Source organism: Poecilia mexicana, unplaced genomic scaffold (genome assembly GCF_051168715.1).
Source record: "Poecilia mexicana isolate PSO_F unplaced genomic scaffold, ASM5116871v1 scaffold_4, whole genome shotgun sequence".
In the NCBI taxonomy this organism is placed as follows: Eukaryota; Metazoa; Chordata; class Actinopteri; order Cyprinodontiformes; family Poeciliidae; genus Poecilia; species Poecilia mexicana.
This window is the reverse complement of record NW_028263373.1, coordinates 28369085-28386462: the sequence shown is the minus strand read 5'-3', so window position 1 is coordinate 28386462 and position 17378 is coordinate 28369085. Positions and strand designations below refer to the sequence as shown.

The 17378-nt window shown below is 40.3% G+C and overlaps 2 protein-coding genes across 4 annotated transcripts in view; both read left to right on the top strand.

The window, feature by feature from the left end:
- Positions 1-11365, top strand: part of shroom2a (shroom family member 2a) — a 47382-nt gene extending 36017 nt beyond the window's left edge. For all 3 annotated transcript variants that reach the window (XM_088005156.1, XM_088005157.1, XM_088005158.1), the window contains 6 exons: positions 58-128; positions 5006-5515; positions 6048-6605; positions 8829-8997; positions 9091-9363; positions 10042-11365. In XM_088005156.1, the coding sequence (XP_087861282.1) occupies positions 58-128; positions 5006-5515; positions 6048-6605; positions 8829-8997; positions 9091-9363; positions 10042-10314 (1854 nt within the window). In that variant the 3' untranslated portion in view covers positions 10315-11365. The remainder of the gene's footprint in view (positions 1-57; positions 129-5005; positions 5516-6047; positions 6606-8828; positions 8998-9090; positions 9364-10041) is intronic.
- Positions 11366-11509: 144 nt separating this feature from the next.
- On the top strand, positions 11510-15033 carry cldn34a (claudin 34a). The gene has a single exon (XM_088005159.1). The coding sequence runs from the start codon at positions 13203-13205 to the stop codon at positions 13929-13931; it is 729 nt and encodes a 242-aa protein (XP_087861285.1). The 5' UTR covers positions 11510-13202; the 3' UTR covers positions 13932-15033.
- Positions 15034-17378: the final 2345 nt, after the last annotated feature.

Genomic DNA, 17378 nt, shown 5'->3' with positions numbered 1-17378 from the left:
TCTCTGGGATGTTTGAATGTTTTGCATAAGACTGTGTTTGTTCATCCTCTCTTACAGAAGATTCCAAAGCCCAACACAGGATATTCCAAGAAGAGCGAACCTGATAAAAAGCTCATCACAGACGCAAGGTAAGTCTTGTGAGCATCAGCATAAATCTGCCAAAATACAATGTTTTTTTTTCCATGTATGTGCACATGGGAATGTCTCTTTAAAGTTTTTATAGTCCCACTAGAAAAGTTACACTACCTTCATCAGATTATCAGTAAATACTGTGTGATCTGCATCTTACCGCTGTTGCACTTTTCCTTTATCAATGAAAGAGGCCTGCACAGGAACACTGGAGTCTTTATAACGTACAAAGGCGTTAACAGTGGCAGCTGTGACAACAGAAGCCGTCTCTCTAGCCGAACTTTGTGTCGATTACTGGAGGCTCAGTGGCGTAGGCGAGGCATCTGAATATGTCTGTGACTGTGAGGAAGTGTTTCTTCAGCTCTTCGGGAATTTAATAGAGGGCCCAAGTTCACAGAAGCAGCCTAGAGGCGTGACATTTTTAGCAATAAGGTCTGTAATTGTTTTTTTGTGCAAGTGATTTAGTTCTTCAGAGAGCAGCATGTTGTTTAGGACTCTGCTTTAGTTCACGCTAACACAACTGTGTAAATGCAACTGTGTTGCAGTAGATTTATCTGAATTCTTCATAATTCACATTTTATTCTGCTTGTATTTAAGTCTGTTTGGCACAATCAGAGCAATAAAACAAATAGTTGACCGTCGTCTGCATTTTATATTGAGACTTGCTGGGCATACATTAGGAATGAACAATTATATATACTTACTGTTTTTTTTTTTTTTTTATTTAAGCATCAGAAGTATTTTAATTTATCTTCACAGTAGTAAACTTGATAAAATCATGCTGAATCTACAAACCTACAAGTACCATGGGGGTTATTGATTTGACTATATTCCCACTGTTGGCTCCATGGAAGCAGCTAATATCAATATCCTTATAAATATGATTAAATGCAGTTATTGTGTGCCGTTTAGTTGTGAAATTACACTACTTAATGTCCCAAAGTAGTTCCCTGTTCTTTATTAATTTATTTTGTTAGATTGGTCCTTGAAAGAGATATATTGGTGATAATATCCAACACAATATTACCACTTTTATCATTTTCACATTAAATACCACAAAACATTGTTACACTTTCAAGCTCATATTGCTATCCCTAATAAACAAGTACAAATGTAAGTCCTAGGTATTTGAATATTTTGCTTTAAAAAAGTTAAAATGTTAAATCCTAGGCCAGCTGCTGTCAGTCTCCTGACATTTATGCTCTTTTGCACATGTACGTTTTTGATTTGTTTGGTATTTTTCCATGATTTCATCATTGGATGTTGAAAGCCAGGCAAATCCATCCTTGTACCAATCAGGCTTGTCATGTGATTGTGGCAATTAAATAGCCACTGTGTAAAACTCCCAAATGCTTCACATACCTATAGGTTAGAGTAGTTCTTGGCATAACTAAAGCACCGGCAGGGTTAGGTTAATCTTGGTTTACAACCCACAACTTTTAAGAAGATATAAACATGCAGAGTTTGAGGAGAAAGGTTGGCAGACAGTCTAACTAAAAAAAAACACCCAACTACATGAAAAGAAAGCCATTTTAGGTAACAGAACCTTCTACGTTCAAAATAGCTTCTGTGATTACACAAACTAATTCTTCGGCTGAGTATCATGATGCGTGACTCACTACGTGACGTTTGCAGCCAGTTTTTCAAGAATGATCTGAAACTAAAGAAGTGTAAAGTAACTGATATTGAGCAACATCATTGTTGAAGCAACTGCATACCACCCTCACGTTTGGGTTACAACAGCAGCGCAGACAGAGGATGTTATTGTTGTGGTAAGGTCTGGCGGATGAGCTCATAGGCCTGCTCCACCCAGATGGTGATATTGATACAGGTGGAAAGTGACACCAGCAGGTGGCTTCAGTCACTGAGCGCTGACGGGCAGGACGCTCCCTTCATACTCTGTCGGCTGGAAATTTAAGTCGCTTAAGGTGAGGTGGTTAATTTCCTGACAAATATTTGGCTCACTTAAACTTGCTGACAATTGTGAGGGTTGCGTTTGATTTTTATAATGTCAGTTTAGCCTGAGGATTCATCTTCAGTCACAGATTGTGCTGTCCCTGGCAGAGGTAACCTCCATCACCGGTTTGATGCCTACCCAGCTAGCTCTGGGTTTTCCATCACTATGTTTTACTCTTCTTTGCTCGGTTGTTTTAATTCAGCCATTATGGGGAGTTTTCAACCATAATCAGCCTGCTGTGCTTGAAAGAGATTGAATTCTCTGCTCTGACAAGCAAACGTGAAGTAATAATGGATTCCTTAGATTTTTCAGTAAGATTATTCTAGTAATCAAAAAAAAAAAACTTTTCACTGCAGATTTTTCATTTAATCCTGTAAGCTTTTTTTATTCAATATTTGAAGCATAAAAAATGCAAATAAACAAATAATTCAGTTCCCTTTTTTAAACGGGAGAAGCATTTTATTTCCTAAATGTAGTATTCCTTTAGTGAATGTTTGACCATCTGTAGCAAAGGATGTATCTGCAGCTGAAAAAAATTACATCTAACATCGACATGGGAAGTGCTTAGCTTTGTGCTTGACTTAACATTGTAGGGATGATCTGATTGTTTCTATTGATAAAGCATTTAATAGTTTGATAGCATAATGTGCTTAGTTGTATTTACTTATTTTACAGAATTTGACACAAGTGAAACTAAAACGATGCCTCTTAAAGAGTTGTAGGTAGAAAATAATTACAAGCGTTTTTTCTTTTTTTAAATGCGATTGTAGTTTTGTACAGTTTTGACTTAATTGCTTCGCTGTCTGTTTTTTTAGCAAATTACATGATTAAGTCTGTATACTCTAGTTAATCAACGAAATTTTATTTTGTGTATTTTTGTTAAAGGACAAACGCTTACAAAACATGTTTTGAGTTTAAATAAATCTGACTGTATTTTTCTTTTTGTAGTTCCACTGACAATCGGAGGTCCCCTATAGCTCAGCGCCTCATTATGACTGCATTTAATGTTGGTTTCATGCTTCCCAGTTGAAACCTCCTCACATTATGTCGCAGGACAGAGGGAGGCTCTGAGCTCCACCAACAAACCTCCTTCAGGGCGACCTGTTGGAGCTTGTAAGGCTTTAAATCAGGAGCTTTAAGTTGTGGCGTCAGCCTGCTCCCGAGTCGCCATATTTGATCTCGTGACTCCAGAATCAATTGAGCCTTTTAATTTACCTGTTAATGACTCTGAGCGAAATTTGTATCAGAAGACGCAAGGAAATGTAATCAGTGTGTGTGAAACCATGATATTAGCCTGTTTGCTGTTCTCTTATGCACACAAAGCAAGCTGCATGGATCAGTTAATGACTGCTTTTAGCTGTGCTGGGTGCGTAAATTATGCTGAATGATTGAACACTTAAAGGTTTACGTCTGTTTACAGTTCAGCAGCAGGCCTTTAATGACTACGCTTCCAGTGACGTTTGCCTTACGGTGCACACTGCAAAAACACAAAATCATACCAAGTATCTTTGGTCTAGTTTCCGGTGTTAATCTTAGTTTTGTCTTATTTCAAGCACACCATCTTATAACTTTTCAGCAAAATGTAGGAGTTTGTTTTAAGTAAATAATTATTTAAAACTGCGGTATGTAACTTATGTAAAAATATTTTTATTTATAAATTTAACTGTCAATCTGTCATAACAGTGTGATATGAGAGATAATCTGTGAAGAAATTGAGCTGCTTCTCCTTTTTCCAGGACTAATTACAGAAATCTATAGCTCTGATTGGTCGTGTGTGTGTGTGTATGTATGTATGTGTGTGTGTATATATATATATATATATATATATATATATATATACACACACACACACACACTGCTCAAAAAAATAAAGGGAACACTCAAATAACACATCCTAGATCTGAATGAATGAAATATTCTCATTGAATACTTTGTTCTGTACAAAGTTGAATGTGCTGACAACAAAATCATCAATGGAAATCAAATTTATTAACCAATTAAAGTGAAATGTTCCCTTTATTTTTTTGAGCAGTGTATATATATTGTGATCCGGAGGAGAAGGGTCTCAAACACTCCCCCTTTCTGTCGGCTTTGCTACGGCAGCTACTTGGATCATCATGGATACCGAATCCTGCCATGAATCCTCAGGCTAGGTAGCACAAACAAATATGACGGTAGATAAACTGTTTTCAATAAGTTGTTTCTGAGCACATTTAGCAGTGCATACACAAAGTGATTGACAGCACTAAGGCATTCCTCCTGGCTCTGACTGGTTGTACTGCGAGGAGGTGGAAGAGATTGATCTTTTCACAGATTATCTCTCACATTTAAATATGTAAAGAACTTTAAAAAAAAAAAAAAAAAAGCTACATACCCCAGTTTTAAAATTAATTTTAAAATGTAGCTCCACTAGCAGGTTGCTTAACTTATAACAAGACATGTTTACCACTTTGTAAGTGAAATAATCTGCCAGTGGCATGAGCATGTTTTCATCAATGTTAAGGAATTATTTACAAGCTTCTATTTCTTGCTGAAAAGTTACTTGTGAGTTACTTTCATTTTATTTCAAGTGCACTAAGATATTTGCACTGGAATCTACACTTTGTAAGATTTTGTGCTTTTTTTACTCTGACCTTTCCTCTAAAGAGTTAAAACCGGGACCATAATTCAGGCAGGAAAAAGTGATCTGCTCCGTGCAGACTTTGCGGGAACCGAAATATTCCTTTCCGCGCTGCCAGCTGAGCCGCTTGCTGAGCAGAGGGAGACGCGTGTCTTGTCATGGTGGCATAATCACAGTGGCTGATGCAGAGGGAGGGGGTGAACAAGACCCACTCTACAGTGTATTATTTGAATAAGGTGCAGATGATAGGCTCTGCCTGCCCGCCTGTGTAATTAAAAGCTTTCTGCTGTGTTCCTCAGGTTCTCCAGCAGCAGCAGTCCAGGTGACTGCAAAGTGGGAGAGAAGCCAGCAGAGATTGGGAATGACTCAGCGCCACCCCTTGCACTCATGACAGGAGCCAATCCTGACTGCAGACAGAAGTCTACTGCTGCTGCCACCAAGAACCACAAGTCTGTTTCTCCCAGTCCCACAGAGTCTTCCCACACTCAAGAAATCCACTTCACCGACTCGCAGAGCGACGACGACGTCCTCGCCCAGCGTCCTTCAGACTTTGAACCGAACCTCGCTTTTTGTCCCAATTCCTCTGCAAAGACTGACTCTGAGCCGGGCAAGGGACTTGTGGACAAAGAACAAGAGGCAGTACATCATCCATCAACATCCAATCCCCAGCCTGCCTCTTCTCCCCCGGCTTCCTCCCACAGACCCTCGGGGCTTTTCAGCATGGAGGGGCAGCGCTCTCCTTCTCCACAGTTCTCTCCACAGAGACTCAGCGACAAGCCTCCGGTCTCTCTGCACGACGAATCCCACAGGTAACGTTTGGATGAACGGTTTACTCTAAAAGGGAGAGAGTTTAAGTTGCTGCACGCACAAAGGGAGCATAATGAGTCACTGTTTCTGTCCAAGCAACATGTGAGTGTCATCAAGCTGTGGTAACTTGGAGGGGGGATTCTCTGCTTTTTTTATTAAGGCTGCCACTAGTTTGGGATAATTCTAACTACTTAAATGTTTCTAAGACGAACACGGTTCTGTTTGTTCCTCTTTTTTTTTTTTTCTTCTTATAAATCCAGCCAAATCAGTGTCATCTGTTGTGAATTTCAGACGGATTTTTAACTGCGGCTAGTTGAAACCAAGAAAAGGGTGGGAGGAGTCTTGACTTGTCCTGGATGTTCCAGCACATTGGGCATGGAAAAAATTCCAGCTGCCAGCATGCAGCCAAAGTTTGAAATCAAATCATTGGCTGCAGCGGCTGCAAGAAGAGACTTTTTTTTTTTTTTTTTTTTTCCCCCAGACTGAAATATTTTTTTAAATATTTTTTTGTGTTTGGTTTTCTTTCTGTTTCAGGGTGGAGCACTTGATAGGAAACCAGAATACAGCAGCGAGGAAAGTTCCCATCAGGATTGTACACTCAGAAGGAAGTGAGGAGAAGGAGAACTCTCCGTTCCTCCAGCAGAGCGACCTTCCTCACGGCGAGGCCGAGGGCCGGAGCGTGGCCGGGTTTGGCGGTCCGCCGGCTCTGGGACAGGACTCCGTTTTCTGCGCCTTTACCCGGCAGAGGGAGCCCGAAACCACGGCAGGTACCGAGAAACGGCAAGCTGCCCAGAGTGACCCCTACATGACCACGGTGGGAGATCATCCGAGCTCCAACATGGAGGAGCCCAGCAGCAAGACGGAAAGCACGGAGCTGAGCGAGGAGGAGGACCAGAAGAGAGAGGAGCTGGCGAGGGACATCATGGGGAAGGACAAGTCACTCGCTGATATTCTGGATCAAAGCAAGATGAGGACCACCATGGACTTGATGGAGGGGATCTTCCCTGAGGAGGAGCAGCTGTTGGACGGAGCCCACCAGCGCAGGAAGGTGCAGACGAAGCAGAGCAACCCAAACCGGCCCGTCGAAGAGAGGTCAGTCACTCTGTCCTTTGTAGCGAACTGAGACGGACCAATCAGACAGTTTTCACCTGATAGGCTGTAAATCAAGACTGTCCAAACTTTTTGTCACATGGACAAAAAAAATGGTCAGGTCAAAAGTACTACTCATGGGCCAAAAAATATCATTTTTAAAAGGTAAAGTCACCTGAAATGTTGATTTTGACCTTAAAAAAAATAAACTATGCATGAACAATTTTAATTAAACAAAATAATTAAATTCGTTTTTCAGGAACGGCATTGTAAATCCAAAACTTCAGATATTTCTTTGCATGTTTTCCTTGTTAAATTAAAGTTTACTTATTTTGGTGCGAGGAAACCTCCCATGGTCTTGGCGCTATGCTCAGGAGGAGTGCGGCAGATGTCACGGTCAGACAGTGGGGTGGCGGCGACTTTGGGCAGCGGAGGAAGGAGATTGTCCCGTCAGTTCAAAAAACGACTCAAAAGAGAAAATTTCAGGGGTGTGCTGTGGTGGCGCAAGGGTTAAGCACAACCCACATATGGAGGCCCTAGTCCTGGATGCAGCTGTCGCAGGTTCGATTCCCGGCCTTGGTGACCCTTGCTGGATGTCTTCCCCCTTCTCTCATCACCCACTTTCCTGTCAATTAACTATCAAATAAAGGCAACTAGAGCCAATAAAACCTAAAAAGAAAAATTCAGAAACGAGATTAGTGCAACTCCACCAGAGTCAAAAACCGCTGGGGTCCAAATGTGCCAGGCTCTTAAGACCGTGGGTGAGTTAAAGAAAGCTGAAACAATATTTTGTCTAATCTCGGCAATAAAAACGGACTCTTGGTCAGTCTTCATTTGAAAACTATTTTTGTATTTAGCCAAATTTTAATACAGCAATTAAAAGCAGATTTGGGTACACAAAGGTGTACTTTCAAGTTTAAGTGAATAAATAGATGCGGTCCTAGTTACCATGACAACAGAAGGAAACCAAATTATCAACCCATCAACAAAACAGCATTGAACTTGATGCATTATTTTTATTTTAATAAAATCAGACACAGGTTAGGGACATGTTTTCATGCAGGGATGGGGATGGTTGTGTAATTCCTTTATTCAGCACTGCTTTAAAAAAAAAAGGTTTAACATGAATTAGAACATGTAATTTCCCTTTTCGGATTAAGAGAGTACTTTTGAACTGAATTGGACTCTGGAGTTTGCACAACTTTGTATCCATGATCTCAAATTTTGGTGCCATTATGTTGGGATTAAATCTTGAAGGTTAAGATTTTTGTTGTTGCTAAACTTTGAGTAGAATTGACAAAACTGTTCGTCAGTCTTAGTAAAAGGGATTGCTACCATTTTGGCAGGAAACTGATGCAGCCACACTTGTTGGCATCCATGCTAATGATGTGGAAGACGCTTTCAATTTAAACTGTTTAAATGAATCTTTGGTAAATATTCTTACACTCCTATGTGATAAAGATACAACAATCACTCAGGCAGCGATGGTCAGCAGGTCAAAAAGCTTCTTTTTTTTAATGAGTCCAAAGAAATTAAAATTTCAGAACAGATGCACTGATTTATAAATGAGAGTAAAATTAGAGTAAACATCACTTTGTTTAATTTAAAACTACATCAAAGTTTGTCAAAATCACAATCTGCAGATCTGACCTCCACAAAAAATGTGAAATTTGATCAATATTACCTACAAAAAAGTATAATTATTTTCCTGCTTAACACACCAGTGACCCATTTTCCTGCAGAATTTCTTGGAAGAGAAAAAGGCCCACATCACAAATTCTCCACCGTGCTTCAGAACGGGCCTGAAGCATTTTTTTTTTTTTTTATCTAAATGGTTGCTATGGAGACCTACTAGCCCCAAGATGACTACGCCTTTTGCTGCTGTTTAACAGTGAGATTTGGGGTTTTTATGACTTTCCTGCTGACTTGGCAGTTTCTCATCATCCTAAAAAACACGAGATGAAAGAATTTGACCGATAATTGTCACTTGTTTCCCCACTGGCTAGATAAACAAAAGATGAATATATTTAAAAATATGGTTGGCACTGTATTTAGTGTTTTTTTTGTTTTTTTTTTAATCTTCTTATGGTTTGAGGTCAGCTGTAATTATTTTCCTCTGAATCAGTTATGGCTTGGAAAGCTGCTGTCTAACTAAAGGAGGTTAAAAATACTGTGGGTTGTTTTTCCTCTACTTTGATCAATTCCAACTAATACTTTGCATTTCAGGGAAAAAGAGGACAACATGGCGGCGGCCGTCACCATGGTGACCAGTTCAACGTACTACAGCACCTCTGCCCCCAAAGCCGAGCTGCTTATCAAAATGAAGGACATGCAGGACCAGGACGAGGAGGAAGACTCCGAGGACGAACTGGACATCGGTTTGAACAATAAAAAGGTACAAAGACGTTTTTCTGACTCTTACAGGATTCTAGAAGAACTTTTTTTCTTTTTATCCTTAACGTTGGTGTTTTGGGACACTCCGTTGCAGCAAGAGCTAATCGACAGCCTCAGCAAAAAGCTGCAGGTGCTGCGAGAAGCTAAAGAGAGCCTTCTGGAGGACATCCTGGACAACAACGCGCTGGGAGACGAGGTGGAGGCCCGCGTCCAGCAGGTGTGCCGACCCAATGAGCTGGAGAAGTTCCGGATGTTCGTCGGCGATTTGGACAAGGTGGTGAGCCTGCTGCTGTCCCTGTCGGGCCGCCTGGCCCGGGTGGAGAACGCCCTCAACAACCTGGAGGAGGACGCTACGCCCGAGGAAAGGGTGAGCACACCGCTCATTACTGACGTCACCGTCCTAAAATAACGGCCTGAGTCAGTTTTTGGTCAAAAGTGATTTCTCCCCCCAAAAATAAATAAGTAAATAACCACTCCGCTACTGCCAAAAGATGATTTGGACCAAAAAAAAATCACTTTTACTTGGACCATTATTTTAGGACGGTGACCAATGACAGAATAAACTTTGTGCGGCCACTGACTGCAGTTCAGGAAGAATACAAATTTAGCCATCAGAACAGGTTTTATTTTAATTGGGACAGAAAGATGTTATTACAATACAAACTATTTATCTGTAAATAAACACTTTTTGCATTCAGACTATCCAGCCCCAAACAGTGACCTAAATCTTTTTATTGCTCTGAACTGACTACAAATACTTACTTTAATCAGGGAGATTTGAAAAACACCTAAAGTTTTGGCACTTTCAACAAAAATGAAAAATCGGACTACTTATTGTGCTTAATTAATCCATCTCATTATCAACTTGGTTAAAAAAAATGTTAAAAATATATATGTTATTAAAAATGACTTTTTGGGGCCTCAAGTTTGTTTGACCTGACAATTTTGGTCCATGTGACAAAAAGTTGAAAGTCTGAAATTGTATTGCCTGATTTTTTTTTTTTTTTTTTTTTTTTTTTTTTTAAATTATTTATTTTCATTTCAGCGCACATTGATCGAGAAGAGGAAGCTTTTGATCCGGCAACATGAGGACGCCAAGGAGCTGAAGGAGAACCTGGACCGTAGGGAGGGCGTGGTCTGTGACATCCTGGCCAACTACCTGCCAGAGGACAGCCTCGCGGACTACGAACACTTTGTGAAGATGAAGTCGGCGCTCATCATCGAGCAGCGAAAGCTCGAGGATAAAATCAAACTCGGCGAGGAGCAGCTCAAATGTCTGATAGACAGCCTGCCCATAGAGCAAAGACTGGCCATGTGATTAAAAAAAAGACAGAAGAAAGGATGGTGGTCATTTAAGGAAAAAAACTGACCTGCTATGAAAAGTTTCGTCATGTACGCTCAGACGTCAGTTCAGTCCTGTCACCAGCAGAGGGAGACAGAGATCAGAACCTGCAGATGAAAAGCCAGTACACCGGAACAAAGAAGTAGTGTTCTTCTCTCTGCTTCGCCGCTTCACCTTTTCCTTGTACCGTTTTGGACCGGACTGCATCGTCGGCACCGTGTTTGGACTGAATTCCTCTCCACCAACCACTATACCCAACTTCCTGAAGACCATTTTTACTTTTTGTTTTCCTAGTAATTTATTGTAGCCTTTTGAATCTGCAAAGTAAAGAAAAGAGGCGGATGGGAGGGGAGTATTTTGTCCGTTAATCTGAGCAGCCATGCTACCTGATGCGTGTTACAGTATTTATCGTGTTTTGAGTTTAATTTTGTCACGTGATCTATTAAAAATCCAAATATTTCAGGTAACTTTAATGCAGCGCCCTTTAGCAGATCAACTAGGAGCCTTTTCAGCCGAGTTCTTGTGGCCTTGCTTTCCTCTCTGAAGAAACGTTTCTTCACATGGCGCCGCCGTACAGAAGGAGCGTCCAATTCAGACTTGAAGTAAATGTCCTGTTTGCAGTGGAAAATGTCACTATCACCACCTTCACTCACTGCTGCTCTTTTTATTTCACATTAACATGTTTATTGATTACCACTTATATATTTTGACCAAGTGTTTATATAATGTTTTATGACTTCACTGTGTTTTGTTATGCACAGTGTCGAAACTGAATGCACAATTGCAGTTGTTACTTGAATAGTACTACAAGTTGTTTAGGTGGAGCCAAAAATCGCAAAGTAATTCGATCGTTCAGACTTTAAAGCTGTTTGGCTTCTTATGAGTTAAATCAAGCCGCCGGATGTTTGTTTTGAAGGTACACACTTTGCTACAGTTTTACACACTTTCATGCACCACTGCATCCTGACACTAAACACTTCATCAGCTGTGCTCCCTCATATAAAATAAAGAGTCTGCTGAAATCACACAGCTGTGGGAGGATTTCTTTGCCGTTCACTCTACGGAGTTAACTATTAACTCCACCACACCTCTAAATCCACTGATAAGCTTGAAGGTGAAGACTTTTTCAGGAAGTAGAACATTATTAAAAGTCGGATGTTGCTCAGCTGAAGGAAAACCTACAATGTTGCTCTTGTGAACGCAGCGTCTATGGAAGTACTGGAAGCAAGTCTGAACTACACAATCATCCAGGTAAGAAGGAAATGTAACTCGGTCGTCTTATTTAGCGGTGTAACCTTCAAAGATTTAGACAATCATTGACATGGTTGAAACAGACTGTACCTGAAGGTATGCAATTTTATTATATTCTAGAAGGAAAATTCAAAATTCCTCTAAATTCCTTCAAACAAGAAAAGACGTAGTTTGAATTTTGAAATGTATTGCTAGCTCCTTATTGTGATTCATAGTTTACTCTTTACATGAAAGTAGGAAATGTATTAAGAAGGAACAGCTGATCATACAAAAGGTGCTCCATAATATATGTATACATAGGAATACCACATAATTAAAGCTGAACTTTGGCCTTGTTACATGACGGGTGGAAGATTTTAACATTTTAGAACCACAACTAACCATAAAACATTTTGTTGGAAACTGGTAAAACAGAACTGAGTTTTTTCCTTTGGCTTTCAATCCATGGCAGAAAACATTAACTGAAAACATTTCATGTTTTATCGCGTGGACTTCATTTACTTCGGTAACGAATGCGGAGAGTGAACTACGGCTCAACGGTCAGCAGGACACGACCTGTAGAGCTGTGGTTCTGGAAGGCCCGGTTCTCAACTCGTTGGGTAGTTTTGTGCCTCTTCCTGGCCTCAAGGCCACGTCTTGTTTAAGGCACTGGGTTTAAGCAGTTTGGACTAGAACGTGTATAGATTCTGCAGTTTTCTTGCATTGATAATAAAGGTAACTATAAAAAGTATTTTAAATTTGTTGCATTCTTTTTCGGCAATTTTGGAAGTATATTATCCAACACAACTGCAATCAAGTCCACACAAATATTGCTCTTAAAAAAATCTAAGAATAACTACAACAACCTGCTATGTTGAGACAACAGTTACATTAAATAATTACTTATTTCACTATGAAACAACACATGACTCCATCAAGTGACAAAATAATTTAAGTTTTATTGCTCCTCTCATTTCACCAATAGTTTAAAAGTAGTCACCCGCACTACTTTTGGTTTTTAGGGGTTTGTTACGAATATCAAGTAGTTATTACAAATTAAAGGTCTTATGACAAAGTCCATTTCTCAATAAGCTAATGGTACAATAACTGCTTTTCCTCGGCGTCTTCATCAGAGGTGTTACATGAGCATGGTTCTTTCTATAATTCAAAAAGGATGCAAGTATTGTGACAAAGTTTACAATGGGATGGCTTAGATCAAACAATTTGCATGCGTTAGAATGGTCTAGTGAAAGTTCGGACTAATTCATTCGGAAGCTAAGCTTGAGCTGTCTTAAAAAAAAATGGCTAAAAAATATCATTAGATCTGCAAAGCTTGTGAAGCTTTTAGCTCCACCATCTGTGTTTCTACAAAGTCTTGACTCAGGAGGGCTAAACTCCTTTCTATTCCACTGTAACTTTAAGCACAGCTTCTTGTTGGTCGATCACCACAAATCCCTAAAACTACATTCGCGATTGTGGTTGTAACCTGGGAAACAGTTGAAGGAGGTCTGAAGAGTCCATGTACGTGTGATTTATACAACCTCGCCTGCCTTGTTTTTCTGTTTAGCAGAAGTAATGGCGCCCTGCGGCCTCTCGTCTCTTTGAGCATCAGCAGCCACACCCCGGGGGCAGGAATGATCTACCTAGCTCACACAGCACACTGCCAGTTCCTGGGTCTTCTGTTCGGCTTTCTGGCGTGGCTCTTCATCGTGACGACAACCGGCATCAACGAGTGGCGCCTCTGGTACGTGGATGACGTGTCCGTCATCACGTCAGGCGTGGCCTGGGTGGGGATATGGAGGGTGTGCTTCTACAGCCATGTCCTCTCGGAGGCCGAGAACTGTCGCGGCATCGGCGTCTCGGACAGCTTCGTCCCTGCCGAGATCCCTTCGGCTCAGGTCCTGATGATGCTGGCGGTGATCACCGGCCTGCTGGGGAACGTCAGCGGGGCGGTGGCTGTGAGGTTCGCCTACTTCTCAGTGGAAGACCGCAGGAACATGAGGCTGAGCTTCATGGTAGCCGGGGCTCTGTATTCGGTCACGGCGATGTTGTCCTTGGTGCCCCTGGTGTGGAACATGGCCTCCGTTCTGAACAACAGCACCATAGACTTTCCTCCAGAGTTCAACTTGCCCGTCGCTCCGGTCCGGCAGAGTGTGGGAGCGGCCATCGGAATGGGAATGTTTGCTTCCATCCTGATGCTGATAAGCGGAGTGATTTTCTTCTGCTACAGGCAGTCATCGCAAACCGAGGACCCGCTCAGCGGCCATTGGACGGTACCAACACTGCCAAGAAAGTCTGAGCTGCCCAAGGGTGACAGTCAAGCGATGGATAACCCAGGGTTCTACAGTGAAGAAAGATTGTGATGGTTCTACACATTTTAAGAACATTTCTGAACCTCCAAGCAACCATGTCCGTATGTTAGAGATTCCTCCGCAATGGCAGGTGCCAAAAACTCAACAAAAACGATAGCAGGAATCACCCTGATGAACGCCATCTCATGTGCTACACACTTTCTGTGGCAGGAATCCAAATAAATATAACCACCAATAACTAGATCATTCAACGCTTTTGCAGGAGACCACATTTAAAATGTTATCTCCGTTTAAGCTGACATGGCCGTCTTGTTTCCAGTGACCTTTCACAAATGCCACCTGGCCACCTGACCCTGATTTGTCAAGCTAGTGACTACTGAAGACCAGCAACGGTCTGCTGGACCAGACTGGTTGGAGAGGATACGCTGAACCCTGGAAGAACGCAGACAAGACCTCTGTGAAGCCGACTCACCTCTAAAGTACATCCCACATACAGCGTCTGGCTCAGACTTTGAACCGCTATGGGTTTTTATTTTTTTTACTCTAAAACCACAAACTTCGGTGTAATGTCTTGCTACTGTATCTCAGGGCCATGCAGAGACCACTAAAAGGGCAGGTGCTCAAAAAAGAAAAAAGGGCACATCTTACCGTATTCTAGGACAGAATATTAACAAAGCCACAAAGCTTTCAGAGTTTAATAAACAATGATAAATTACAAAATTGTGAAATATACAATCAAAGCTAAGGTAAATCTCTATATAGAGCATACAACTATGCATATGTAAGATATTTTATTAATAATTTCTTTCTGCAGGTCTATTTTGTTATAGGAAAGTATTGCAATATTCAAACCCGCAATTTAGCAAGATAAGTAAATCAGAGCTGGTGGTTTAGCTCTGATTTACATATTTTGTCTTTACAGAATTACACTATTAAAAATATAAACAAGGACACAATGCAACCTTTTAGTGACTGTAATCTATAAAACAGAGCTGCCTGTTTGCTGCAGTGGAGATGAAGATGGTCCATTCAGGAAAGCAGAGCTGCATCAAACTTTAAGGTGGAACTGCAGAAAAAAAGAAAAAAACAAAAGCAAATATTGAATTGTTAATGCATGTCACCATGAGAAAAGCCTGCTGAGTTTAGCTTAAAACTTTTTTAAACATTTAAATCACACATTTGTCTCATGAAGTGATTTTTTTTTTTTCAAAACAAACTTATTTGTGCATGTCAGAAATCTTTTCTTGATATTCTAAGTTTTTGTTTGACTCAAAGTTTTGTTTATGATTCTCACATGACGTTGTGGGCAGGACCCAGAATCGCAACAGAAGATTTCTGATGTGTGCAAATAAAAGTTTATGTTTGGCAAATAACTTTTTAAGTTCACAAGACAAAAATTAGTTATTTAATTTAAAAAAAGTTTTTTAAACAAAACAATTTGTTTTTAAAAAAGAAATCATTACAATTCCAAAAGTTTTGATTACAATTTTATTTTACTTAACTGAGGTTAGTTTATTTTTTCCCATTGAATAATTGGGGAAAAAATTTAACTTCATACTCTGCTAACCAGACCCTAAACTTAAAGTCTGGGTTGAGTTTTTTCCCCTTCATTAATGACACACATTATATCTATCATGGTAATTCAGGGTCAGTCATTTTTAATTCTAAATTAATATCCTTGTTGGACTTTTATGTAAGTGCGATTCTCCTTCAAGATACATTTACCTAAAGCTAGAATAAATGCAATGTACATTATGCAGCAAAGGAAATAAGAAGATCGGACATATATTCATTATGGAGATGATCAGTTTTGGACGGGCGATGTGCCTCGTACACAGGGAAGAATCTTTTTAGTTATGTAGCTTTGCTAGCAAAGTCGTTAGCTAGCAGCTAGCTAATAGCACAAAAACAACAGCCTAATGCAGTGGTCCCCAAAGTTGGTCCTCGAGGGCCGGCATCCTGCATGTTTTAGTTCTCTCCCTGTTGGTAGTAACAACCTTTTCAGCATGTCAATGTTCCTCTTAGGCCTCTAATGAGCCATCATTTGATCCAGGTGTGCTAAACCACCTGCCCCCAGCCCCCCCCCCCCCCCCCCCTGCACGTGCCTGCTGTATCTGATGGCGTGAATGCTATTGTTCCATTAAGTTCTCAGAGGTCTTTTAGAGAACAAATCCTGAAAGATCTAATAAATCTGTCAAAAAAAAACAAAAGTTGAGATTATTGTGGAGGTTCGTCCTCTAGCACTATCCCTAACAAAAATCAGCCACATTTGCAATGTCATTTTTCAGATCAAAGCATTTTGATATCTTAAAACAGCCAAAACGCCTGCAACACAATCAAATAATCAATTTAATTACAGGGTATTTTTCATACACAACAACAGCAACACAAAGGGATTTCCACAGGATGATATTTGGAGGTTGCAGAAAACAAACAAAAACTAATAATGATCTCGTCAAGACTAACCATGAAAATAAAAGAGATGGTAGTTAACAGAGGTAACGGACTGAGGAAACACAACCATGGTAGCTATGGTGACATACTTAACATAGTCATTAAAATGATAAATCTAGATTTGTAATCATTGCCAGAGCACTAAAAAAGACAACTCTGATGATTTGTAAGTTCAGATAAGAGTGATAAAACCAACATCGCAAATAGTAATGTAGGAATAAAACAGTGAGAATTAATAGAGAAAGTAGAAAAAGATTCAAAAAATAAAATATGTACATGAAAATGTACATCTAATTCAAATAACTGATTTAGAGCTGCCTTCATCGCAACAGCAAAAACAGTTACGTCTTGTTTAGAGTATATTTATTACAGATATTTCTAACACGATTTATTCTTTTCCTTCACAAGTCTCCTCAACTTCTGCTGGTCTGTCGTTTAAAATAAAGATACTTTAGATTAAAGGGGCTGTATTCTATAAAATTGACTTTTTGAGCTTTACATCATGCTATAATTTGATTCCCTCGTCCAAAACATACCTGAGGCGTCGCCTTGAGAAATCCTTTAATTTCCCGTGGCAACCACTCCACCGCTGCAAAACGCCTGGGTGGACCTAGCCCCGCCTTCCACCTCCCCACCCCGACTGAGCTCCTTCAGACTAGCCAGCAGCAATTAGCTCATTTATTGACTTCTCAGTGGAATGCTGTAAAAACTTTGTTAAAGGGTTAAAGTTTCAGGAAGAGCAGGAGTTTCTTAAAGAGACAGAGATCCAATTTCAATTAAGTCATAGTTGATATATATAGTAATTTTATAACTGAAGGCAACAAGGTGATTGTGCTATGGCGCCATGTGCCTGGAAAATACATAATACTGCCCCTTTAACAGAGGAGCTGGAGGATCATTCGACCTCTGATGATTGCTGCTGACCTAAGGTGTTAAAATAATAATAATAAAAAAAGAAATAAAAACAATAAAAAAGCCAAAAGAGCTTACTTTAATATGTAAATAAAAGATACACGAGACATCAAGTGCTGCTCGTTACGACTG

Bases quoted from the DNA above. Each gene is read 5' to 3' on its own strand.
- cldn34a (XM_088005159.1), top strand. From the start codon at position 13,203: ATGATCTACCTAGCTCACACAGCACACTGCCAGTTCCTGGGTCTTCTG.